Source organism: Vigna angularis, chromosome 2 (assembly GCF_016808095.1).
Source record: "Vigna angularis cultivar LongXiaoDou No.4 chromosome 2, ASM1680809v1, whole genome shotgun sequence".
Taxonomy (NCBI): Eukaryota; Viridiplantae; Streptophyta; class Magnoliopsida; order Fabales; family Fabaceae; genus Vigna; species Vigna angularis.
This window is the reverse complement of record NC_068971.1, coordinates 36,925,050-36,952,524: the sequence shown is the minus strand read 5'-3', so window position 1 is coordinate 36,952,524 and position 27,475 is coordinate 36,925,050. Positions and strand designations below refer to the sequence as shown.

The 27,475-nt window shown below is 32.4% G+C and overlaps 3 protein-coding genes across 3 annotated transcripts; 2 read left to right on the top strand and 1 right to left on the bottom strand.

Moving 5' to 3' along the window:
- Positions 1-8,960: 8,960 nt before the first annotated feature.
- On the bottom strand, positions 8,961-10,256 carry LOC108327543 (uncharacterized). The gene has a single exon (XM_017561234.2). It carries the CDS (start codon positions 10,254-10,256, stop codon positions 8,961-8,963), a length of 1,296 nt encoding a protein of 431 aa, XP_017416723.2.
- Positions 10,257-12,560: 2,304 nt separating this feature from the next.
- Positions 12,561-15,578, top strand: LOC108327815 (F-box protein At2g26850). The gene is made up of 5 exons (XM_017561529.2): positions 12,561-14,044; positions 14,184-14,263; positions 14,417-14,589; positions 14,752-14,826; positions 15,177-15,578. Exons 1-5 carry the CDS (start codon positions 13,370-13,372, stop codon positions 15,368-15,370), a joined length of 1,197 nt encoding a protein of 398 aa, XP_017417018.1. The 5' UTR covers positions 12,561-13,369; the 3' UTR covers positions 15,371-15,578.
- Positions 15,579-17,537: 1,959 nt separating this feature from the next.
- LOC108329769 (rhomboid-like protein 20) lies at positions 17,538-27,196 on the top strand. Its single transcript, XM_017564134.2, has 8 exons — positions 17,538-17,763; positions 17,910-18,010; positions 18,525-18,665; positions 18,951-19,017; positions 20,891-21,042; positions 21,132-21,233; positions 25,757-25,888; positions 26,743-27,196. The coding sequence occupies exons 1-8, from the start codon at positions 17,739-17,741 to the stop codon at positions 26,905-26,907; spliced, it is 885 nt and encodes a 294-aa protein (XP_017419623.1). The 5' UTR covers positions 17,538-17,738; the 3' UTR covers positions 26,908-27,196.
- The last annotated feature ends 279 nt before the right edge of the window (positions 27,197-27,475 follow it).

Below are 27,475 nucleotides of genomic sequence, written 5' to 3'. Positions count from 1 at the left end.
AAATACAGAAAAAAAAAAACTAAAGGAAAGAGATTGAAGTCATAAGGAGAGTTTAACAATATCAAGTCCATTTCAAAAATAATAACATAAATAAAATTAATGAGATAAATAGTCAATTTAGTATAATAAATATTGATATATTTTACTTTTAATATAATAAAAAAATACAGTCTTGATATCAAAATTTTAACTCTATCAAGTTAATTATTTGAACTCAGTTAACAACTAATGTAATTAAACTCGTTTAATTTTTAATAATTCTCTGGTGTTTTTATTAAAATAAAAAATTAATATTTAATATACAATTAATATAAATTATCCTGATATCTGTAATTTATCTTTATTTTCTATTTATTATATTAAACCACTATTTATTCACCAAAGTATTGTTTTTAGTGACTGATAGATAAATGGGTTGAAAGATATTATTAAACTCAATTAAACAAATGTATATTATATATTTACCGTAGATCTTTTTAACTATCTTTTTTCTTTTACTTTTTTCCTCTCTTTCTAATATAAAAGATTATACATTAATATTTTCAACAGTAACCTTGTTTTGCACGAGAATTACTATTTTTTTTCCTTTTTCTATCACATCAATCTCTTCTCGTTTATACATACATACATATATATACCGTATAAAATAACTTTATTTTGTATTTATATTTAAGAAAAAAAGTATTGTTTTATTTTACAATTTAGATATTTTAGGGTGAGTTTATAAGGTTGGTGGCAATGAATTTAGTTGTGTTTGAAAAGAATGTAAGAGGCCATTTTCCCCCATACATGTGTTGTTGAAAGTGTGGACGCCATTAATCGTGATGTTCTTGATGTTTGTGGGTTGTTTGGTTGTGCTAATGGCATCTATCTCCAACTTCTGTTTGTGTTGAAGAAGTCCACGTAACAAACAAACACCATCACTACATTGTCTTAATCTTCTGTTCCTCACTCTATTTATTAGTTGACGCCCATTTATTTCTCGTCTTTCATTGGTTCAAACGTTTTTGTTTCGTGCACAAATAGATTTGACTAGGGGTACGAGAATGCAACTCACAACATTGGAATGTCCGAAACTCCAACTTTAAATTACATTTATTTTTTTAACTTAATAATAATTTTATTATAACTTTATGAAATTGTAAAATAATCAAATTGTTTTTAATTTTAAAAGAAGGTTTCGATTGTAAAGTTAAAAATTCACTAAGCCACCCTTCAAATAAGGCTTGCGTACAATAAAAAGTAAAAAGTAACTTGTGTATAAATTTAATCATATGTTTTTCTTATATGATTTGTTAAATTGTTAGTTTCGACTTTATGCAAGTTAATATAACTTACAAAAAATATATTTTTTTTTATGTTTTTTCACTTAAAAATTTCATTTTGAAGAAGGTGGTTGAAAGTAAATGTATCCCAAATCCAACAATGTTACATGGCTCTCTTTACTAAAGTAGAAGCTTTATGAGAATTTGGGAATACATTGGAAGTGGTTGGTTACCTAAGCCAAAGGCATGTAGGATTCATTATTCTATAAGACACTAATTAAGAATCATTAATAGTTACTAATACTTTTTTGTTGTGGTGGTGTAAATGCTCATAATGGAAGGTTTAATCATCAAAATTACATAAATAGGTTATTACGTGCCTTCTGTAAGCACTTAAAACGGTTTCCTAATTAATAATAATAAAGTATTAATTAGAAGTGGAGATGCTTTTTGAGAGTGAAGTGTGACGACCCATTTTGCTTATGTTTCCAATTAAATAAATTATTTTTCATTAGAAGATACCTTTGCTTACTTGAGTTTGGGTATAAGAAAAAATAATTTTTACAAATATATAGAATACGTGAGTGGACCAAAACAATATGTTTTTCTTTTCTGAGCAAGACGACTCAAATTTCTTTTTGTCTCACTACCTGAAAAAACAATGTACAACATCATCAAGAAACAATACCCTAAAAAATAACAACCTTTTTACGCTCACATCTATTCATTAAGCATAAACCTGTATACTATAAGATTTAATTAAAATATATCATAAAGAATTTGCAAAGAAGTTAATAACCAATGTTGGTTTTTCATATTATTTCAAATCATTCACTTCTATAATAACTACTTTTAAGAAATTAAGATATTATGGTATAAGTTAACAAAATAAACATTTTTACACTAAAAATATGAAAATGATTGTTTTTCTTATTCATTATATTAACAATCATACAAATTCACAACTAAAAGATAGAGAATCCTCTTGTAAAATGCATTTAATGAGAAGAAAGAAAGTTATGTTTTGGGGACTTTCTTTTCAACGTTATCTTACATGTGGATTCCATCTCAATATAATAGGATGACATCACCATCATACAAATTCTATAAGGTGTTGGTAGGTTACATGCTAGTGTGTAAGATGGCCTACTTGGCTTTTACATTTCATATAATAATATGAATGAATAAAAGATTTGGTGCATCAAAATCAAATATTGGTTTCTTCTTTAAGATGGTTTTCTTTCTTCCCCAAACTCTTGGCTACCCCACCAAGTTCTACCTTATTTTACAAATTTCCCCTATATGCTATTTTATATAACAATTTTAGTTTATTCCATGATATTATAGAACTAGTAAGTAATTTTAACAACCTTATGTGGAAAAATGCCCTAAAGAATATAATGGGGAAAAACCCTCATCGTATATACATACTATAAGATTTGTTCAATTTATATCACTTAGGTTATATATATTTTTGACTTTTTCTTCATTTACTTTTTCCATCAAACTTGGACCTCATACTTTAGTTTTGCTAAGAGGTGATGCATAATAGTATTGAAAAAATGTACCAGTTTCTCACGTAACATGAATTGAAATTGAAACAGTATAATATAAAACATTTTTTTGGCATATAGAATTCTGGATGAAAAGGTTGTTGGCCTAATGGAAGGTTAGAGAAGTAATTAAGAAGATAAACTTAGTTGAGAAAGAACAAAAAGTTGGTGACCATGCTAATCAAAGAAAAATAAAATATTAAATTCAACAACGGATAAAATGAACTTCGATTCATTGGGTCTCTTCTTATACCTGCTTTTCTCACATCAAATTATTGTCTCTCAGGTCTATTTTTATAAGTTGCCATCAGCTATAGTTTACTTAATTTAAATTTTGTGTCAAGGTTATTTTATTAGATTAAGTATTAAAATATTTTATTCATATTCACGTATCATATAAACTAGTTGGAAAGAGTTGCTCCATATCTCTATATTTTTAAAGAAAATAAAAAAATAATAACAGTCACATAAAAAAAATTAGTAGTGTTATATATCATATTCTGGAACGATGTAATGATGCTGTGTTGATAAAGTGTGTACAATTCGTCTTGATATATAATTATATAAGTAGTTTATATTCATTTTTTTAATTTTAAAATATAATTAAAATAAAATTAAAATATAAAATATATACATTAAATACAAAAATTCATTATATATTGTTTTGTTATATCTTACCATTCCAAATTAAAAAATAGAAATGTCATTTTTTTTCTCAATTGAAGGGTGAAATCTCGTTTCCCCATCGTTTTTCAATCTCTTTCTTTATTTTATAATAAAATACCCAATTAACTAATCATGCAAATGCGAAGTCATTCGATATACATGGACTCTGTTTTTATTAGTATATATTTTGTTAGTTTTCTTCTGTTCTTTTGTTTTATAGTTAGTTTTATTTTCTGTTCTTTTATATACCCCTGAAATTCAGATTCTGTGGTAAGTAATAAAGTCTTTTCTTTGTTTTTATTGTCTCTACAAGTTAAAAAAAATTAAACTGAGGTTGAAGAAAAAATAATAAATAATTTTAAGTTTATAATTTGATTATGAATAAAATTAATATGAAAAATTATTTATAAGTTTAGAAAGTTAATATGTATGTAAAAATATAATAAGTAAATTTTGTAAAAATACAAAGAATAAAATATATGTAAAAATACAGAATACATACAGACTCATCTACTCATTATATGGACAAACTTGTTTAATGCATATTACAACACTCGTCTAATCAGAAAATTGATAGTCTAATGTGTTTTAATAAACTCATATAATATTCGTATAAACAAACTAGTCTAATAGTCTAATTAATGTACAGACAAATTTGTCTAATGTGTATTCTTAGACTCATCTAATCAATGTATGAAGTGACTCATGATATTTTTGTTATACTCAATGTATGGACATACTCATCCAATGTGTATTGTTAGAGTCACCTAATGTTTTTCGCTACTAATTTAACTAGTCTATGAACAAACTTGTATATTAATGTGTATTGTAATATTGTAATATTCATATAATCTGTAAATGAGCAAACTTGTCTAATATGTATTAATATAGACTTGTATAATTTGTGTGTGAAAAGAATTGTCTAATTGTATTGCTAGATTTGTCCAGTCAATACATGGACAAACTCATCTAATATTTTTTACTTTACTAAATGTATTCCTCTACAAAATAAAATGGATAATAAAATAAATTTTCTAGTATCTTCTTTTTTATATTATAATAGATTATTTTATATTAATATTTATTTATTATCTCTTGTTAAATTTATCTAACAAATATTATTTAATAATTTATTAAATAATTTATTAAATGATCGATTAATTAGAAATTATAAAAAGCATAAAATTAACAATTAAAAAGAAAAGTAGTATAAAAATATTAAAAATGAAAAAAACAGTACAGAAAAATCGTACTAAAAAATTAACTTTTTAGGGGTCAACAAAATATATGTTTCTAAATTTAATTTTACAAATGACCAATGATTATAAATCATACAAAAAAATAGTATAGAAAAATGTATACTATTCTTAAATAATTTATTAAATGACAATTACTTAAATTTGTAAAAACTAAAATTAAGAGTAAAAAAATATAAACAAATTCGTTTAAAAATAAAATAAATGAATAAAAAGGTAAAATAAATTTATGATAACAAAATAAATACAAAAAAAAAATTAAAAATATCAAATGATTAAAAAATTAATTTTTGAAACATTTATCAATAAAATAAAATAAATAATAAAGTACATTTCTAATATTTTTTTTATTATAATAGATTTTATCTTTTCTTAGTTGTGGCAACTCTGATAGTTCTATTATCGAATATTTAATTCAACCAAGAGAGTAAACCGAGATTTAATATGTTTCGTCACGTATATTATCTATCACTAATTAACTATGAGTTCATGTCATCTCTAAATCTTAAGAGATAAAAAAAAATTGCATATACAAATACAAACTAGACGTTTAAGCAACGTTGTGGTATACTTAATTAACAAGGAAAGTGATTTCGATACGGGGTAATTTCAATGGCGGTCCTTGTTTCAATGTTTGAGAAAATAATAATTAAATATTTATTTATTAAAACATAAATAATTATTCATTATTTATTAGTACCAATAATAAGATAACTTAGCAAGTATTATAATAATAGTTTTTTTTTTACAAAGTGTTTATGAGTGAGTAGAATTTAAATAAGAATAACGTGAATATCATTTGAGTCTCATGAATTCATTCAATAATAAAAAAAATATTAGAATATTTTTTGTTATCAATTTTTTTATAACCACACACACCAGCATACTACATAAGAAAACTATAAATATAAAGATTATATTGCTTTAATTTAATGATAACATTATAGTTATCACCAGAAAAGTACAACTCATTTAATTATAATTTTATATCTATTTAATACATATAAGGTGATAAAATAGGTCAAGTTAACCCATTTTGGCTCAGCCTGTCCTTGGAAAATGGGTTGGACTGTCCCACAACTAAAAAACAGGTCAGAAATTGTAACTTGTCACATATCATTTTTTTCAAACATTTTTTTATTTTTAAATTATATATATATAGATAATATTAAAAAATATTTAATTATATAAATATTTCTTTAGTTTTTAATTGATTAATTAATATTTTTATTTGATAAATTAAAATAATTATTATATTTACATTTTAAATTACTCTATTATAACTAATAATAGGATCTTATAAGTGTTAATATTTAAATTACAATATTATTTATAATTTTACAAAACATAATATAAAAAATTTAATCTTTTATATTATTTTTATTTTAATTTTTAATTAAAAACAAATAAAAAATAAAACGGTCCATCAATTTGGCAGATTGAATCAAAACAAGGTAACAATTTCAACCTGACCTGCCTCGTTTTTGGCAAGATGGTGGGCCATGACCCATTTTACCACCCCTAAATTCATATATAATTTCAAATATTATACATCAATAATTTGTGATTTCACATCAACATTTTTTATTCTTATATTTAATTCATATTAATTAATAACACTTATAGTATAACAATGTTATCAAATTAAATAAATATAAGAAGAATTACATGAATAAAAAAGGTTGCTTAAGTGAAAAGTTTTTGTATTATGAGACATTTTTTTAGTGAAGATAGAATTTTTTATGTCTTTTCTTTATTTAAACTATATGTTTTCTTATAAGACAACCTATGTAACTTAAGTGACAAATCTAATACTTAAGTGACATACTTTTAATGGAAAGAAAATCAACATTGAATCACATCATTTAAGCATTCAATCGTTGTTTGGACTTTGACAATTCAAGAGAAGAGATAATTGTTTCAAGATTTTTCTTGCTCAAACTTTTAGCCATAACTTTAATGAAGAACCCTATCGACAAAAACTTCAAAATACATTAAGCATAATGAGAATAAAAAAGAAAGATTATGCAAAAAAGTAAATAATAAGAAGATTTAAAATAGAAAGATTCAAACATATTAAAGAAAAAAATTGGAAATAAAATATTTTTACACAAATTTCAATTATTTTCTAGGAAGTTTATTGAGGACATACATGAATTTAATTAACTAACTCATCATTTTGGTAGTTAAGCAAGTTCACATACCTAACTACCTAATTCATATAAAGGTTAAACATGTATATAAATTTAACCATCTCATTCATGAGAAAATTATATAAATACATGAATCTACCATAGTTTTGTTTTTTCTTTCTTGGTTTTTTTAAGTGAGCTTTTACCTTGTTCTTGTATAAAAATGTTGTCCATCACATACTTTTCACACTTCAAATTGAATGAAATTAACTATTTTATTTTTTTTTAGAATTTTTAATGTCTTGAGTATGATTTTTTTTTTCTTTTGGTTTATGTCTCGGTGGATATTTTTGGGGACCGAGAGACTAACCTGTTGACGCGTCTGGGCCGCTCGCTCACCTCCAAACTTCAACTGTTGGCCGATCGGTCTCCTTTTGGACGGGGTGGATGTACCTGCAAAAGGTACTCCGACGCTCAAGTTAGGCGTGTGATTTGAAGAGCCTCTGCTCTTGGTTGAATCTTTAATGAATGGTTATCACTATTAAGTATTTGAGAGTAACGTAGAGTAAATAATACGTAAATGAAACGTACCTGGCCTTTGGCCCTGACTTTGTATTTATAATTTACCTCATGGATCCTAAGCTGATATAAGCCCAATAAAATATAAACAGAATAAGATATAAACAGATTACCTGAATATCCGGTTTGTTGTTTGTAACCACTCGGTTAATATTTTATACTATACATTATGCCCCCCAAGTCCGAGTTAAGCGGTTGGCTTTAGCCGTGGTTAACTATAGGACTGATGAGCTTGAGGGAGGCTGCGTTGGCGGAACTGAAAGCGTTTTACCGTTCGACCTTCAATAGTAACCGAGCGGAATTTACCGCTCGGTCTTCGACATTTGTCGAGAGGGTTTTACCTCTCGACCTTCGACATTAACCGAGCGGGATTTACCGCTCGTCCTTCAACAGGAACCGAGAGGAATTTACCTCTCGGTCTTCGACATTTGTCGAGAGGGTTTTACCTCTCGACCTTCGACAGTAACCGAGCGGGATTTACCGCTCGTCCTTTAACAGGAACCGAGAGGAATTTACCTCTCGGTCTTCGACATTTGTCGAGAGGGTTTTACCTCTCGACCTTCGACAGTAATCGAGCGGGATTTACCGCTCGTCCTTCAACAGGAACCGAGAGGAATTTACCTCTCGGTCTTCGACATTTGTCGAGAGGGTTTTACATCTCGACCTTCGACAGTAATCGAGCGGGATTTACCGCTCGTCCTTTAACAGGAACCGAGAGGAATTTACCTCTCGGTCTTCGACATTTGTCGAGAGGGTTTTACCTCTCGACCTTCGACATTAACCGAGCGGGATTTACCGCTCGTCCTTCAACAGGAACCGAGAGGAATTTACCTCTCGGTCTTCGACATTTGTCGAGAGGGTTTTACCTCTCGACCTTCGACAGTAATCGAGCGGGATTTACCGCTCGTCCTTTAACAGGAACCGAGAGGAATTTACCTCTCGGTCTTCGACATTTGTCGAGAGGGTTTTACTTCTCGACCTTCGACAGTAACCGAGCGGGATTTACCGCTCGTCCTTCAAAAGGAACCGAGAGGAATTTACCTCTCGGTCTTCGACATTTGTCGAGAGGGTTTTACCTCTCGACCTTCGACAGTAATCGAGCGGGATTTACCGCTCGTCCTTTAACAGGAACCGAGAGGAATTTACCTCTCGGTCTTCGACATTTGTCGAGAGTGTTTTACCTCTCGACCTTCGACATTAACCGAGCGGGATTTACCGCTCGGTCTTCGACTTAGGAGTGCTTCCTAGGGAACGGGCTTTACCGTTCGGCTTTGAGAGGGTTTTACCTCTCTTCTGAGCTAGGAGTGTTTCCTAGTGAACGGGATTTACCGTTTGTCGTTGAGAGGGGGCTTTCGTATTGACTATGATATTCTTGATTGAAATTGGTAACCGATGATCGAGCGTGAATTGCTCGGTTTTATTCATTGCATAATGAAAGTTTAGTGAAATAACAAAAGGCTAAATCAAGAATTTAAACATGACATTAAATAGAGATTTGGATTCCTATCTTCAGTTTATAACTCCGCGAACCGATCGTTCACGATGGCGAGCAGGACTGCGACTATAGTCTCGCCTTCGTTCGTTCTTCCTATACGCTCGTTCAGGACTTCTTCTTGCTTCTTGTATGTATTTACGGAGGTGTCCTGCCCGAACGAGATGTTCTATTTCGTTTTTCAGCGTAATGCATTCTTCTGTAGTATGCCCCCGATTCTGATGGAAATGACAGCTCTTCATTTCATCTGCGTATCTTGAAGATGGTTTCGTTTGGAGTGTGAGAAGTTCAGCGTTTAGAGCTTCTTCAAGAACTTTTGCCCTAGGCGTGTTGAGGGGTGTATAGTGATTAAATTTAAATGTTCGGGAAAGCTCCCCGCTTTTACCATTATTGTCGAACGGTCGTTTACCGTCCTTTCTACGTCTGCTTGCCTCAGTTTCTTGTTGTCGCTTTCTTTGTGAAATTCGCATGTCCTCCATGCGGATGAACTCGGCTATTCGTTCTTGGAGCTCCTCCATTGTTTTTGGCGGTCGTGCATACAATTTCTCAGCAAAGTACCCTGGTTTTAGACAGGAAGGCAAATTGGTGATAATAAAAGATTGACTTACCTCTTTAACTCGTCGTGCAGTTTCCATATACCTTTTCATAAAGGCCTTCAAAGTTTCTCCCTTTTCCTGTTTAGTATTTACCAATTCCGCTGGCGTTACTTCCTGATTACGATTGGAGGCGTATTGCCTTTTAAAAAGGTTTTCCACAGTGGCGAAACAATCCACTGTGTTTGGGGGAAGAGTGTTATACCACTCTAATGCTTCGTCCTTGAGTGATAAGGAGAAGGCTCTGCACATAACCGGATCACTGTCCGTGTAGAACACCATTGCATTGGTGAAAATCCTGAGATGATTGTCGGGATCTGTCGAGCCATCATACTTATCCAATATAGGAGGGTTCTTGTCTAGCATTGGAGTTTGCATGATGATCGCAGTAAAAGGGAGCAGACTAGAGGGTCGATCAGTTCGTAAGGGGGACGGTTCCCTTCTTTCCCGATCGTTCGGGTCAGTATGCCGAGATGGCTGTTGATTACGACTTCCAGCGTTATCATTGTGTTGGTTGTTACCCCGATCGGCTGTGGACTCCGAGTGTTGAGCTGACCGCTCGACACGAGCTCGTTCTGCTCTTAACATTGTAATTTCTTCTGCGTGCCTTCGCTGCATCTCTTGTTGTGCGTGCGTTTGTGCTTGTATGGTTCTGGCTTGTGCCTGTATTTGCGCCTGCATCTGCGCTATCAAATCTCTGGTGTGTTGTTCTTCCTCCATGCTTCTCGTGGTCACCATTTGGGCTTGCCGCTCGGCCCCACGGTGGGCGCCAAAATGTCTCGGTGGATATTTTTGGGGACCGAGAGACTAACCTGCTGACGCGTCTGGGCCGCTCGCTCGCTTCCAAACTCCAACTGTTGGCCGATCGGTCTCCTTTTGGACGGGGTGGATGTACCTGCAAAAGGTACTCCGACGCTCAAGTTAGGCGTGTGATTTGAAGAGCCTCTGCTCTTGGTTGAATCTTTAATGAATGGTTATCACTATTAAGTATTTGAGAGTAACGTAGAGTAAATAATGCGTAAATGAAACGTACCTAGTCTTTGGCCCTGGCTTTGTATTTATAATTTACCTCATGGATCCTAAACTGATATAAGCCCAATAAAATATAAACAGAATAAGATATAAACAGATTACCTGAATATCCGGTTGGTTGTTTGTAACCACTCGGTTAATATTTTATACTATACAGTTTATATCTTGAACAAGTTTTTAAAGTGGTGAACCTTCTTGCACTTATCATTGGTAAAACTAGATTGTGTGTTTTAAATCACCTTCTTTCCTTAATCCAATTTGTTTTTACATTAGACCTTTTTTCTTACTTTTCATCTGTTTTGGTTGAGTTTCCAAGTTCAATCATGAAACTTTTTTCCTTTGAATCCTTGTTAAAGTTGAATAAATCCTTCCTAAAGTTCAAGAGGACTGACTATATAAATTATTGCTTGAACGATAATACTTGTACTTATAATAAATGTTTCTATTTAAGTCCCACTCAAATAATCAATTTGGAGTTCAAAGAACCAACAAAAGTAAAATATTTTACGAAAAAAAACACAACTCAAAAAAGAACAAATCTTAATCATTATGACATGTTTTAAACATTAATAGTGTTTTGCAACCAAACAAAATATTTATCAATTAATTAATATATGCATTAACAACATATAAAAAAACTAATTAATTAAATCATATTCAATCTTAATAATAAAAAAAAACATAAAATCCAATAAATAATTGTGTTGTTATCTTACAATTAAAAGTTATAGAAAATAACTTAAAATTAACTCATAAGTATGGTTTAACTAGTTACTTATTCTCCACATAATAATAACTTCTAAATAAGAAAAGATTGTAAACTGTAAAAAAAAAATTCAAATACTAAGAACAACTCCACCTAACAAATCAAATAACTAATTGATATAACAACTTTATTAATTGATTCAACATGTGAAAGCCTAGAATATTAAATTAAAAGGAGAAAAAAAATGTATAAAGATTCTAGAAGAACATGAAAACTTGCTTCAAACCAATTTCGATTGACTTAAATAATCTAAATTTAATCACTCTGTAACTATTGAAACCTAATTAAAAATAATAATAATAATTTACAGAGAAGGTAAAAACAACTCAAACTAAAAATGTTGTAACTTTTATAAATAAATAGCTGAATGATTAAAATTTTAATTTATATCCTTGAAGTATAACTTGGAATTTTAATATTTGTTATTAAGAACCATCTCCTCTTAAATTTGTAAAAAAAGACACTTCTTACATAAATATTTTTTAATATATAAATAATATCATAAATGAAGTTTTACTTAAAGTATATATATGACATATGTTTCTGCTGAATTGTATAATGAAAATTTTAAAAATGGTTGAAATTTTAGTTAAAGAGGATGATAAGACTTTATTGAGGAAAAAAAAAGTTTAAGAAGACATATACAGGTAAATTAAAAGAAACAAAATTGACAAAGGTAGGAGTTAGTATTTTGACATGTAATGTGTGAAATGCAGCATTTAGAGAAAATGAAAGATATTGAAAAATTAAAAGTATTTAAGAATTGTTTCTCTGCATGATGTATTCTAAGTAGTTGAATAATGTAGTAGTGTGAGTTAGTGAGATTATGAAAGATATTGATTTAAAAATAGTTGTCCTAAGAATTAGTAATTATTATGAATGATATAAATGGTTATGAATGAATGAGAAAGCAAGGTGGTTTTTGGCAAGATGAATGCAGTTGGAAAGTAGAAGTTAAGGGCATGGGAAATATCAGAGGCAAAAGGAAGGGTAAGAGGCCCCGTGTCCTTTCGGCGATGAGAGCAATAAATACGGTGGATTTTATGAGATCTTAATGAGTTGAAGGACACAAATTTTGGTTCTTGGAATGAGTAAGGACTCATTCAGAATCCCACGAAATCACTTGTCTGGGTCTTTGGGGTAGACAGTACTAGAGTTTGGTGGGAGTTAGGTAAAGGAACAGGTAGACTTTTATGGCACCCTTGTCACTTGTGTTGTTGTTGTGACATATCCACCACCTCTGCAATCTAACGTTAATGCATTTCACTAACCCATCATTCATTTTCAGATAAATGTCCTTTTCTTCTCCCTCTTTTCTTAACCACGCCCCCACTTCTTATTAAACTTTTACATGACCCCACTTCCTTCTAATTAACCCTTTTCTCTTCTTCCTTGCATTTTCAATTCATTTCTCTCACTCTCACTCTGCATTCATTTCTACACTTATACAACACCACCCTAACACATCCCACGTGGCTCATAATGTACACCATGTTGTTCCCAGCATCGTCTCATTAAACATTAAACAGGGTCTATTGGTTTTATATTTGGATCCCAGTGCCTCTTTTTGGTGTCATAATCATTCTAATCTAACCAATATACTGCTTTGCTTTGCCACCCTTCCTCTCTCAAGGCCTCTCCATCAATCACTTAACAGCTGCCTCCCACTTCCCGTACATGTTGTTTCTCTCCTTTGTGGGAATTCACCGTGTGTAGATGCTAACACATTTTTAAGGAGCATCCTTCATTATTGTTTTGAGTTCTATGTGGAAAGTGCTTTAACTAACCCAGCTGGGAAGCCTTGTCGGTTGTGTAGTTACACAACTTCTTCGTTGAAACCAACTTGTGTGTGTCTATTGAGGCCCTCAGCTAGGCAAAACTGTTCATTTGTCCAAATCACCTCACCACTCTACTCTTCCATTGGTGGATCTTTTTCCTCTTTAAGAGGAAATCATTGGTTTGATTTTCAGCTTTGCTCATCTCTCTGCCAAATTCCTAGACTTGGACCCTTCTGATATACAACCCCTCGGTTACAATGCTTTACGTCCTCATATCTTTTGTCTCCTTTCTCATCCTTTCCAAGTCCTTCGCCAATAAGCCTCTCTCGTCAGGGGAGAGTGGGACCAAAATTGGGTCAACTGGGTTTTGGGGATGCCTTTCAAGTTGGCTACTTTCTAGTCTCAGAAAAGGAAGCACAAGCACCCCTTGTAGTTTTTTTCGGTTTTCTCTTGCCCTGTCATTGAAAAATAACAGTTCAGTGTCGAAGGTGGAGAATGAGGAAGAGGAGGGGAAGGTTTCTCTCTTGGATTTGCCTGATTTACCATTGGAGTGTATCCTTGGGCACCTTTCACCTGCTGAATTATGTAGTGTGGCAGCAGTGTGCACATCTCTTAGGGATTCAAGTAGAAGTGATCATTTATGGAAGAAACACATGGAGAGGAAATGGGGCGAAGTGTTTGGTGATGCTGCTTATAGACAATGGAAATGTCATGTAGCTTCCAAGACCAGAGAGAAGATCTCAAACCAGAAAAATCAGAAAGGAATATTTGCTTTCCTTCATGGTGATTTTCGCCCCTTGTTTTGGATGAAAGCAAAATCAGAAAAGGGAACACAGTCAAGTAGCTCATTACCGGAAGATTCATTCATGGCTCTGTATCTTTCTCTTGAGAGTGGCAAGTTTTGGTTCCCAGCTCAAGTCTACAACCGCGAGGTAAATAGTTTCACAAATCTGATTCATGACTTTTTATGATTCTTTTATTCTCAAAGACTATATGCCAATATTCTGTAATCTGTACAGTAGTTCTTATTTTTGGGATTTTGTGTAATTGTTTCACACTTTCCTTTTTCAGAACGGTCATGCTGGGTTCATGCTCTCATGTTATGATGCCCAACTTTGCTATGACTCTCGATCCGACACTTTTCTGGCAAGGTATGTGGAAAAGTTGATTCCTTCAAAGTTGAGATTATGTGGGTACCTGCCCTACAGTCCCCGTGGTTGGAATTTGATGTCATGCCAAAACCTTTATAGGATGGCTTTTTTCCCAAATTTTTAAAGGTTGATAAATCCATTATTTTGTGGCAGGTATTCACCTCATGGGAGATGGACAACTGAGGAAAACATAAGATGGGACCGACTCAGAGTGCCACCAATTGCCTCTTCTCCACATGCTCTTCACATCTCTGACTGTTTGGATGACTTGATACCTGGAGATCACATTGAGATCCAGTGGAGAAGAAACAAAGAGTTCCCTTATGGTGTGTCTCATTCTTGTGCACTTATTTGGCTAAGTTCCAAATTATTTCCACTAAATGATTTTATCTTACTTTCAGTAAGGACAAATATTAGAATCAATTTGTTCATGATACATATATATTGGATTATCTTGTTGGAATAAACTTTTAGATGTTTTATTGTAGGTTGGTGGTATGGTGTTATTGGTCATTTGGAACAATGTCAAGGGCATGGGAACCATTGCCATTGTCACTATAATGGTATGAGAATCCACTTGCACATTTTTAATGCTGCTGCCATATTCAAATTGCCTGCATTAACAAAATGTTGATTGCACTGAATCTGGTTCCACTCCCCCTCTTCACTTTCAACAAAATCAATAGTAAACAGGATTAGACAGAGTATGTTAAGTTATTGCTGAATTTGTGCTTTCATCGCATGGAAAACATGATCAAAGTTGTATATTAGGTGAAAATATGAGCTATTATAGCCTTATGTTAAAAACTGTGTAGTCTAATGAACTCAAAGAATGGGTTACCCCGTGTGGTTGTGCTACTTGCTAAACAAAGTTTTAGCTGTTTAACTGATTAAAAAATGGTGCTGATGACAGATATGGTGATTTTGGAGTTCACACAGTACAGTGCTGGATCCAAATGGAGACAAACCATGATAGATAGGAAGCATCATATAGAAAAAGGAAATGAAATAGATGGCTTTTATGGAGGAATCAGGAAGCTGCATAGCAATGAAGAAATTACAAGGTGGAAGAAACTCTGGCCAACCAAAACTGTGGTACATGATTGATTCATAACTTAGAATTTTGTAAATTAAGCGATCAACCTTTCTAAATTGTGAAGGATTAGTTTGTCACAGAACGATGTCATTCCTAACAATAGGTATAAAGTTGGAAAGAAACAGTGCAATTACCCTTTCAGAGACTGTAACAAGTGTACCACGATATAAAACTTAGTGTATAAAAATGAAGGCTGTTTTACAGATTCCTGCAAGTATTGAAGAATACGTTTTACAACCTTTCAATGATGTTGTTGAAGTTGATACGTGAATTGACAAACTTTATTGATAAAGTAAGACTCGCAAATTAAAGGGTTACGAGAGAGAAGAAAGAAGGACAAAACAAGAAAGAAAAGGAATTAGTATAAAGTTTAATATTATTTACCAGAAGAACATGTCTTATATAGGCTGAAATCAGACAACAAAAATGAACACAAAAGGTTAACCTAATTATCTTTATATCTATCCTTTACATTCCTCGATTACTTTTCAAGCTAACAAAATTGTGTATGAATTTGACACTTAACAAAACAATGCCAAAAAGGAAAGTAAGTATTTATAAATTTTAAGATTAAAAAAAATGTGTACCATAGTATCACATTAATACAATTTTAATTCAACTTTGTCAGGTCAATATTTAATATGAAATCATCTTTTTCCATAGGTGGAGAAGTAAAAGGGTTTGATTGAGGAGTTTAGACTCCACTTTATGTTACTAACAAAACTATAAATCTATAAGATTAAATTGTATTTTACCCTAATAAGTATATGATACCACGGTAATTTTCATTAAAAAGACTCTTATATTTATAGAAGGATTTTAATAGTATATTAATGTAAGAAGAAAAGTCAATACAATATTTTTTCTTTCATGTTTCTAATAGTAAATTAGTTTTTTTTCTTAAAGATATGTGTGGGATGACAAATAAATTCGTTTGTGTGAGTATTGTCTTGATACCTTCTTTTAATATGAATTTTTCACGTTATGAATACGAGTAATATTTTTCACGTATATATATGTTTCATCCTTTTTCGCGTCACTATACCCACTAATAACTTTTTTAAATTACTTAAATATTCATAAGTTATTAGATAATCTAATTAATATATATATATATATATATATATAATATTGTTTGTTTATCACGAATATAATAGTTAAATATAAATATAACATATACAATATCATATAATGATGATAACAATGGAGAGGATGAGACACGTTTCATTATTTTATACATATTCCTAAAATAAAAATTTATTACTATTTTCAATTTATTTATAAGGGGATATATGTTTTTTGTCTTATTCCATTATTATTGGATAATAGGTATATTTTATATCTACATCTATATTCTTTTTATTGTCAATATTAATTATTATATTTTATAAGTAAGGTAAAATTTACATAAAAATAAAAATAATATTATCAAATAACAAATAAAATATTTTAAAAAACAAAAAAAGATAAAATAATTTGATACATTATTAAATAAAATCTTATAAAAATATATAATTAAAGATATAATAAAATGAAAATTATTTTAAAAATTTAATTTTTCTCATAGTCAAACCCTTAGAAAAAATATTAAAAACTGTGCTAGATTTATAATTACAAAATTACAAATATACCGAACCATATTTGCATAAAAACTGTATCTAGATTTTATATATTTATAAAAATAAATTCAATCTTGAAAAATTATTCAGCCTATACTAACAATAAATTTTTTATTTAACTGTTTTTAAAATTTAACATTTTTAAATTAAATAAATAAAAATCATCTATAAAATTAATAAAAAGTATACAGAATCAAATTATAAAAAGTTACATAATTATAATTTTATTATTATAAAAAAGTAGATACACACGTGTATACATATGTTTTTACTAATTATTATTGATATAAATTATTTTATTGTTTATATTTTTATTTTATTTTTTATAATAATTTATAAGAATATATTTTTAAAAAGTTAAAAATATTTTATTTTAATAATAATTAGAATAATTAGTTTTTATTATCTGGTAAAATATAGAGAATAAATATGACAAATTTGAAATCTTTTGAAGTATTTAAATTCTTAAAATAAGGTGTTTTTATTGGATTTGCTCTTTAAGAAGAAAGGAAGGGTAAGCCGCCTTACTCTTTCCATGGGAGAGGTTGTGAGACAGAAGAGAAGATTCCAAAGAACTCATTCAATCACTTTTTTATATATTTTCTTTTCCATTAGTATATTTTAATTCCATTAAATAATTAAATTAATTGATTCATTATAAACTAAACTCAGAAAAACTCTAAGGAGAACGGGAGAGAAGGCAAAAAAACCCCAAAAAAAACTCTGTCCAAAGGTCGTTGCTTTCTGCTTCACTGCGAAGATGAACGGAGGCCCGTCTGGTTTCAGTGCGTTAATTCTCTTCTCCGAGTCGAATAATCATCTGGGGTGTTCATTTTTACACCCGTTTTATGTTTTTTATGTTGAAGCTTTTGCCTTTTCGATTCGTGTTCATTTTGTTCAAATGCTCTGTTATGTGTTTGTGTGTTCACAGCAAATGCTCCTGTCACAAGGCTTTTCATCGTGGCTTCGGCTATTTTCACAATCTTCTTTGGGATCCAAGGCCGTTTCGGCACTCTGGGGTTGTCTTATCAGGTGCTCTCCTCTGCATTTTATTTTTAATTTCTCGTTTTTTATAAAATTTTATGTAACAAGGTGCAATGTGTTGTTTTAATAATTTGTAACTGGTTTTTGTGTGATGTTCGTGTGTTTTTGGACTTGATAGTGCATTGGGTCTTAGTTTTGAAAATTTAATTTTGATCCTACATTAATTTGAAGGCCGTTTTTGGGAATGATTTGGATTTGTTTAGAACTTCCTGGCATAACATGTAAACTTGTGATGGTAATGGTATATAGGATTGATTCACGTTGTAAAATCTCCATTTAAAATTGAGTTTCAGATTCATTACATTGTTTCTCTTTGAATTGTAGTTAGGGTAATGGTACGAGTAAGCAAATCTGGTGGTAGAATAAATGCTACTTGTTCGACATTTGCTTTCTCGAGTGTTTAAACACTAGAAGCACTGGAACTGTGTTATCTCTCACACAGAGCTGAACTTATTGTGCATTAAATATGGTGTCTTAACCTGTTATTTTCTCATTCTGGCAGGATATTTTTGGAAAAATTCGCCTTTGGAAGTTGATTATGTCCATATTTTCCTTCTCATCAACGCCAGAGTTGATGTTTGGACTGTATCTGCTCTATTATTTCAGGGTCTTTGAAAGACAGATAGGCTCTAATAAATACTCAGTAAGTAGTCTTTTCTAAGTTAATTCAGGAGTTTATGTTCCATATCTATATATATTTTTTGGAACCAAGTTCTAGCTCATAAAATACAAGTTACATTTTGTCCCAACCACCTATCGATCATCAAGTGTGCCTTGATGTGTTAATGCTACCATATCTATCCCCATCATTGGTTCTCCATCCGCATGACAACTTTAAAAATGCGCATGTGCACATAGTTGAGGGAATGGGATGTTTTGCTATATAAATTTTTTGTGGTTTCAAATTTCTGTGTTCACCCTTATGCAGGTCTTTATCGTGTTCTCAATATTAACTTCACTACTGCTTGAGGTCCTTGCTGTAGCACTTTTAAAAGGTATTATTCTCGATATTCATCTTTATATGACTTTCTTTCAATCTTTAACTTCGATTAATCTTTATATTTGATTTTTTTTCTTATGATACATTTTGCTTAATGTTCAGTTCTGCATTTCATGTCTGTTCACTTGCTGAATTCTTCTTCTTGACTGTTTTTCGTCTCATCTTTTGACCTTTTTTGACATTTGGTGGCCTTTTTCTAATATCAATCTATTAAGGAATGGAAGTGTATGTGGTTGACTGTTTGTCAGGAACTTGCCATCATATGAGATGCTAATGACAATAATCATAAGCTACAAATTATCATATTCAAGATATCAACTTATTTTGTAGAGAAAAAGCTTATTTCATTCTGTATTTCATCGTTATCAGGCTACTTTAAGACCAACCCCATATATCATTCCCTCTATCATTCCTCTATGTGAGGAGGCGTTGAAGATCCCACATTGACTTTGGCAAAATTATAATATATATGGCAAAATATATGTTCATAATATATGGGAAAATCATAATATATAAATGGTATGAAAACTTTACCTTATAAACTAGTTTTGTAAGGTTGAGATAGGTATAAACCCACTTACTAAGACTCATAACTAACATTCCATTTTGTTATTCATTCTAGCAAATAACTAGCTCCAATATCAGAAGTATTTGACAAATCATCGTTATTTGAGAAGTCATCCTTTGGAAGGCCTGAAAGGGTTCTTCTTTGGGTATACTTCATCTGTCCAAGCATGAAATCTTGATTCCTCAAACTACATCAAGTCTTCATATTGTGAGCTGGTTTTGAATTGAAATCAACACCCGACCCATGATTATATCTTCAATCAAGAAGGATGAAAACCGTGAAACATATTACTTGTTTATTGTAGATGGTTTGATTTTCGGCAGCAGCATACCATTTTAAGTTGCAAGTGTAAGAGTCATACTAAGTTGAGCACATAAATCCCAAGCCTTGCTTGCAAAACAATATGATGCATAGTATTGATTCATCTGTTTAAAGAACTTAAATTTAAAGCTTTAGTTACTTGTTTAATAATGCAAAGCTTGAGCTGAACTTAATTAACTCTATTGATTTAGTATTTGATTAAAAATTGTGGTAAAAGATGAAACAGAAATTTAAATCAAATGGGCTAAAGAATCTTTAGACATGGAAGTTTGGAAATAATTTAGATAAAATATATTTTGCCAAGTGCATAGTTTTCTTATCTAAAATTTGTGCCTCTGTTATTTTATACAAGAAACAACAAATGAGAGCAATTGTTTGGTCCTAATTATTTGAAACATAAGCTCACTTTCAAATGTTTGAATTGCTAATTGTCTTTTACACCCTTAGTTTATTGTGAAATCAATTAATGAGATATCGGCTTATTTCCTGAAAAAAGGGATGTATTCATTGGGTATTAACAATATAATTCAATATAATGCATACTAGGTTGAAGAAATTATTCCTTGAATTATGAATAGTGTCATTAAATATTAACACAGTTTAAATCATTTAATTCTATGAACTTTTGTAGAATGAAAAATAAATTTACAACATTGTGGTATCCTTTTATCTTTTTACGAACACATACAGTCACAAATGATTCATGAGCTTCTGGTGTTAAACCTAAAGTTTGAGCTTGACCGATCTATCTAATTGAGTCTATAGTCAAGCTTGAGCTTGTAAGCTTTGTAAACACAAACATGTTTGATCAAGTATTCAACAAGCTGAACTTGAATAGTTCACAAATAGTTTTTCTCAGCTGTACTCCTACTTGTGGGAATGTTGAATGATATTGAATGTTCTGCCTTCTTTTTTATAGTGTCAAATGAAGAATACATATTATGTAAGAGTTTGATAGATTTATGTCCACTCTTTGCAGATCCTACAGCAAACCTAGTCACTCCTGGACCATATGGCCTTATATTTGCTTCATTTGTACCCTTTTTCTTTGACATTCCGGTTTCAACACGGTTTCGTGTTTTTAGCTTCTTCTTCTCAGACAAGTCATTCATATATCTAGCTGGTGTTCAGGTATTGTTGAACTTAATTCTGGGTGCTTATTTTATAACTTGCATTTCTAGAATCATTCAGTGTCTAAAACTTAATTTAAACTATTGTAGCTTCTTTTGTCATCATGGAAAAGGTCCATCTTACCAGGAATGTGTGGCATCCTTGCTGGTTCCTTGTACCGTTTGAATGTCTTTTATATCCGTAAAGCAAAGGTAAATTAAAGTCTGAAATTTGAGTTTCTTTTTTTTCTTTCTAATTTTATTTTAGATCTATGCAATTGTGTGTTATGGCATTTAGATGTCCTGTAATATCTTCACCTTTTATTATGGATGCAAGATTTTCTCTAAGGAAGATATGTATATAAAATTTTATATATGGCATCAGGTTTCATTGATATTGTTAAAATTAATCACATTTACTAGGATGAATATTTCATCTGTCTTACTGATTGCAAAGTTCCATCATTCACATTATGTTTGGTCAATTGATGTCTCTTTAGATTAATAAAAGTCACAATTGTCAAGGAAAAGTTCATAACCCATTTGATCCGTCAAGGTTATTGAATTTTAAAAAGTTGGTGAGCAAGTTCAACACATCAATTATAATTAAATTATCAGATTGTGTCCCTATATTCATACACTACATACTTGTGGCTGTTTATATTATAAAATTTTGAATGCAATATCGATATTTTAAATACAATTGGTCCTTTATTTTATTTAAGCATCTTATATATTCAGTCACATACGCACATACACATGTATATGCATTCATATAATTACATAATTGTATTTTAAAATTTTCAAAATTGAGCACAAAAGTCAACATATTAATTACTCATGATTCCATGGTCAAATTGATTTAAATCACTTTTCATGTTATGCATGTTTTGAACATTGCTTCGTATAGGTAAAACCAAATCATTTTTTTTTCAAGTATTTGACTATTAGTGTAGACACGAAGTACCTGTTTGTATTGCTACCTAATCAGAGTTTGTGTAGCCAGATTTTCAAGTGTAGTTAGCCACTGTTATCAATAGCACACTTTTGCAGCAGTGCATGGTGGAGTGGCTACTGGCTGCCACCTTTTCAATAGTGGCGTGTTTTCCATTTGCAGTGATATGGTGATTTTCACAACCCAAAATATGACATTTTGCAGTGCTATAGTGCTGCTAAGAAAGACTGGCCTGTGATAGGTTCAAGGGAGTTTTGTCGTCTCAGACTTTTATAAAGTCTGCATGGCCAGTTGTTTAGTTTTATCTTTGTTTTGGAAGTTTTGTAAATCTAGGGAAGTGGAGAGTTTGGTTCTCTCAAATAACCAGAAGTTGTATGTGTGTTTCAGTTTCTCCATTTGAAGGAAACCTATTGTGTTACGTACTTGGGTACGAAACCTAACGAGAACAACCTCTCACACACTCACAACACGTAATAGAACAACGAAGGAATGATAATGGATGAATGAATCTCTTTTATTGATGGTAATATCTGAATAAACAAAAGTAAACAATAATTGAGAGCATAACCTCCTTCAGTTACTTGGGAGCATAACCTCCCTCACGGGACGCATAGCCGCTTGTCAGCAAGACTCAATAATCAAAAGCATGCCCTAAACAATAGCATCTAGCTTTATTTATATTAAATATTTCCCTAGAATATAATTCTATTTACTATAATTAACTTATACTAAATATTTCCTTAGGATATAGCTCTATTTACTATAATTAACTTATACTGAATATTTCCATAGAATATAATTCTATTTACTATAATTAATTTATATTGAATATTTCCCTATGATATAATTCTATTTACTATAATTATTTCCCGCCCATCCTAACTGTTGTCCGGATAGTCACTTTTCAATCGTTCGGCTCCAACTCTTCACCACCTTCCACTGTTCGGTTTGCTTCTCCCTGTCTTCTACCGTTCGGCTCCCCTGCCTTCTATCCTATCACCCAGTATCCTATCCTATTCTATTGCTGGAACAAAGATCTACAATTCTCAAGGGCATAGGTCTAAATATACCTATCATTGGTATCCAGAGCATCTTTCCTGGTGAAGTGAGGGCCCATTGGAGGTTATGGTCAACGCAAGAATGGAGGTACGGTGGGATGGGTTGAAGAAGATTTTCCAAGAACAAGAACACGGAATAACTGCCGCTTCCAGCAGTTGGAAGAGATGATTCAAGGATTGGCAAGGGTGGTTGAACGCTTGACATCCTATGATAAGCATCAAGAGGACCAAGATTTTGTTGCCAAGGATGGCCATGAGGACAGTGGGGTAATGAAGGAGGAGGTTCTTTTGGAATTTCTGCCAAATGGAGGAAGTTGGACATTCATTTGTTTAAAGGGGACAAAGCTTATGGGTGGACCAATAGATTAGAGCGGTGTTTCTGTTTGAAAGAGGTTAGTGAGGAGGAGCAAATGGAGGCTGTTATGGTGGCATTGGAGGGGAAAGCTTTGAATTGGTTTCAATGGTGGGAAACCTGCAATCTGCATCTCTCATGGGAAGCCTTCAAAGATGCGATGGTTAGAAGATTTTAGTCAACAATGCTGCAAAACCCGTTTGAAATTTTGGTTGGCCTACGCTAAACGAGACAAGTCGGGGAATATATTGAGCAGTTTGAAGAGTATGCCGGGTTCATGAAGGAATGCAACAAGATTATTTGATTGGTATATTCTTGAATGGTTTGAAGGAAGAAATAAAGGCTGAGGCTAAGCTGTATGAGCCCAAGAATCTTGCTGAGTTAATGATGAAGGCTCAAATGGTGGAAGAAAAGGTTAGAGTCACCACCAAGGAGGAATCTCTCATTGTGCAGCTTCAAAGTAACACCTATAGAAAGTTGTCACCTACTCGCAGTTACTCAAAGAAGGGGGAAATTCAGTGGGTTTTACCAACTCCAACAGGGGAGAGCGCAGTGGCTGTATAAGCACTATCAATAGTTCTCATGCTGGGACTTAACAAGGAGGGGCACCGTTTAGAAAATTGTCTCAATTGCAAGATAAGATAAAAAAGGGCTTATACTTAAGGTGTGATGAAAATTTGGGTCTAATCATACTTGCAAAAATAAACAACTCCATACGTGCTTATTTCGGAAGAGGAAATTCAGGAGTTAGGGGAATCTGTTACCTGCATTCATGAAGAATTTCCAGACTTTCACCTTGAGGATACGGTGCATCTTCGTGGGGGTGGGGGGGGGGGTGGGGGGGTGTTGATAGGTCTGATACAGTTTACAAAATAAGGAAAAAAAGAAGGTAGTTAGTACAGTTGAAAACACCTCCCACCCATTGAAAACAGTTGGGAAGCTGCTACTGCCATCAATAAGGGGTTTTCTACTTTTCACCTTGAGGACAAGGTGAAACTTCATGAAGGAGTATTGATACTTTCAAGGGGAAGGTTTATACTAGAAGGAATAAAAACTGACAGACGGTTATAACTGTCTGAGGGGTAGTTTTGTTGTCTCAGACTTTTATAAAGTCTGCATGGGCAGTTGTTTAGCAGTTTTTATCTTTGTTTTGGAAGTTCTGTAAATCTGGGGAAGTGGAGAGTCTAGTTCTCTTGAATAACCAGAAGTTGTATGTGTGTTTCAGTTTCTCCATTTGGAGGAAGCCTTGGTATTGCCGGAATAAAGATCTACAATTCTCAAGGTTGTTTTGCGTAGTTCTGAATACCCAGTTTTGATTCAACCATGTCATTTTGAGGGGGATTTTCAAGGCAAACTTGGCATTCATCCCCCCCTCCACCTTTTGATTGTTCTTCCATTTCTCCTCTCTGTTCTGTGATTCTGTCTCTGCTTTTCGGCCAGAGTGACAAAGTCACCCATCTACAGCAGTTTTCTGGTGACAACCAAGTCCCAACGTTCAGTCTATGATATTGCTTTCTTTTGTTGTCTCTCCATGACATCTCTCTGTTTTTTATGTCTAATCCTTACCTTTGTTAAGTTTTCTGGTGTTGATGTGGAGTTTCTCGCCTGACTGCTCTTTTCTATCCCCATGGCAATGCTCTGTTCTCATTTTTATTATTAATTATGATCATGTCTTAGCTGTTGGATATTATCTTTACCATTTTTGCATGTGGTCTTCTCAAAATTTTAGAATAGTTATAACAGATATCCCTTCAGTTCACTATCCAACCCTAGTGTTTAAGGGCTTGCTGCTATTCACCACTATCCAGGATTGATTACTATGATTTTATCAAGTGAGTCTATTTATCTAGGTTTGTGCGAAGTCTATTGAACCGAGCATGTGCAAAAATGATTAAATTCCTCACTTATCAATGGCAGTAGTTGACTCTTTATTAAGATTCACTGCCAGCTTTAGGATAGAACATCACAACTTTTCATTCTTACTATGCACTCCACAACTTTACAGATCCATCTTCAATCTTCATGGGTATTATGGGACTTGCAGACTTTGCAGATTTTGCCTGCCCTTTTTTCTGTAAACCAAATGCTAGATGTTGATATTTTGTTCTGATTTGAGGTGGATGGTGATGATGAATTAAAGACTGTCAGACTATCAATATGTGTCAGGCAAAGTCTTAATTCAGTTCATTGCCTTTTGGTATTAGATGTCCATCTGGTCTCTTCATGCAAGTCTGATATGTGAAATATATTCATGTTTGTCTTGTTACTGTCTCCACTTTTACTCTTCTTTCCCCATAATCTAAATGTGTAAATTTCAAACAGTATATTGATAAATGGTTATTTGCTTTGTTTATGTGATCCTACACTACAGTTCCCAGAGTTTATCTCGTCATTCTTCTCACGAATTACATTGCCATCGATGGGAAGTCCACATGCAACATCATCGTCATCAACAAGGCATAGTGTTGGGAATTTACCTTCCCATCCAGCTCGGCAAATGGAGGCAAGTTTTACTGTGACCCTTTGGTGACCCCGTAATTCTTTTATGGTTTGATTTGCATATCTTAGGCAGCTATGAATTTATGATTTTGATCACCCTATCAGCTTTCTATGTTGCCATGATATTTGTAGCTGGCTGTGTGTATATAGTAATATCTCAAAAGTGCCGATTCTCTTAAGAACTCAACATTAAAGTATTCATTTGCATTTTAGCTTGCAACTTCTGTGTCAAATCGTTTGCAGCTGTTCCTCCAATATCTTCAAGGCGAACTGAACTTGTTGCTGTTTATTAAGGCTAGTTAAGCTAGCTCGTTACAATCTATTTACTGTGATTCATCAACATCTCAACATGCAAGGCTAATGAGTTGATGAACTATGCTTGATTTGGAAATTGATCAAATCAAGCTTGAGTTCGCTCATAGCCCGTCTGTGTGTCTGATGTTACTTTTTGTATTTTTCATTTAAACAATAAGAAAGATTGGTTATAGGATTTGAGTTTGATATATCACATTCAAGTAGCTATTATTCTTGAGCAAAAAAGCTAGGCTTGTGTTCTAAACAAGCTGCCCTAACCCTAATCAAGCTTATATTCTTGTCAAGCCTAGTCTTAGCTAGAAGTGACTCAGCATTTCTAACCCTAGAGCTACTTAGTAGTGTGTAAGAAACCAAAAATGCTTGGGCTCTACTTTTTCTGATCAAATATAGTTGGTTTTAATGATTTTGTTGAGAAGTTTGTGATGAAATTTGATGATGTGATTTATGGCTTTACAATATTTAATCTGTCAACAACATTCCTGCAAGGAATATATAGGAAGGATTCTATTACACTTGACAATGAGTATTATCTTTGTACTGCAGAGAAACTACCCTCCAATGCAATCTGCAGTAGAACCATCGGAGGACTCGATCAATACACTTGTCTCGATGGGCTTTGACAGAAATAATGCCAGGCAAGCCCTGGTGCAGGCCAGAAATGATGTCAATGTGGCCACCAACATTCTATTGGAGGCACAGTCTCACTAATTACATTAATGTTGCAAGTAAATGAGAGCCACATTGTTCTGAATTGATTGATGATAGATGAAATCCAAATCATGAAGGATTGGAAATTCACTAATGATGTGAGGATGTTTGTGAACTTCAGGCACTCGTATATATATATATATATATTATCGGTCATCATCCTCAAGGACTCCTCCTTTCTCAGGATCATTTTTCCCACCTTAACTTGAATCTTGACATTTTGATAGACAAATGAGTTAGGATCCTGTACAAATTACTTCAATATATTGAAAGTATGCACATTTATGAATTGTGAATGTTTTTTCAAAGCACATGCACTTCAAGATATTTGTTTGTGGTTTCAGGTTCTCTGTGCTGTTTGTTCAAAGCACATGCACACCAGTTCCACTCTGTTGAGGCTTGCTATAATATTCTACAATCAAATTACTTGCCCCCCCCCACACTAAATAAATCAGAAAAAGAAAATCATAATATTGCAAGTTGTCGAGGATAATTTTGTATCCGAATGGTGAAAAAAATTAAGCTTTTCTTATGGGTATATAATTAAATCGAGAATTGCCAGCAACAT

What these genes read in the sequence shown, in the direction of transcription:
- LOC108327815 (XM_017561529.2), top strand. Translation starts at nt 13,370, where the DNA reads ATGCTTTACGTCCTCATATCTTTTGTCTCCTTTCTCATCCTTTCCAAG. An exon ending in AAACAAAGAGTTCCCTTATG is followed by an intron (nt 14,590 to 14,751) that starts GTGTGTCTCATT and finishes GTTTTATTGTAG; the next exon opens with GTTGGTGGTATGGTGTTATT. An exon ending in TTGCCATTGTCACTATAATG is followed by an intron (nt 14,827 to 15,176) that starts GTATGAGAATCC and finishes TGCTGATGACAG; the next exon opens with ATATGGTGATTTTGGAGTTC.
- LOC108327543 (XM_017561234.2), bottom strand. Translation starts at nt 10,256, where the DNA reads ATGGAGGAAGAACAACACACCAGAGATTTGATAGCGCAGATGCAGGCG.
- LOC108329769 (XM_017564134.2), top strand. Translation starts at nt 17,739, where the DNA reads ATGAACGGAGGCCCGTCTGGTTTCA. An exon ending in CGGAGGCCCGTCTGGTTTCA is followed by an intron (nt 17,764 to 17,909) that starts GTGCGTTAATTC and finishes GTGTGTTCACAG; the next exon opens with CAAATGCTCCTGTCACAAGG. An exon ending in TATATCTAGCTGGTGTTCAG is followed by an intron (nt 21,043 to 21,131) that starts GTATTGTTGAAC and finishes AAACTATTGTAG; the next exon opens with CTTCTTTTGTCATCATGGAA.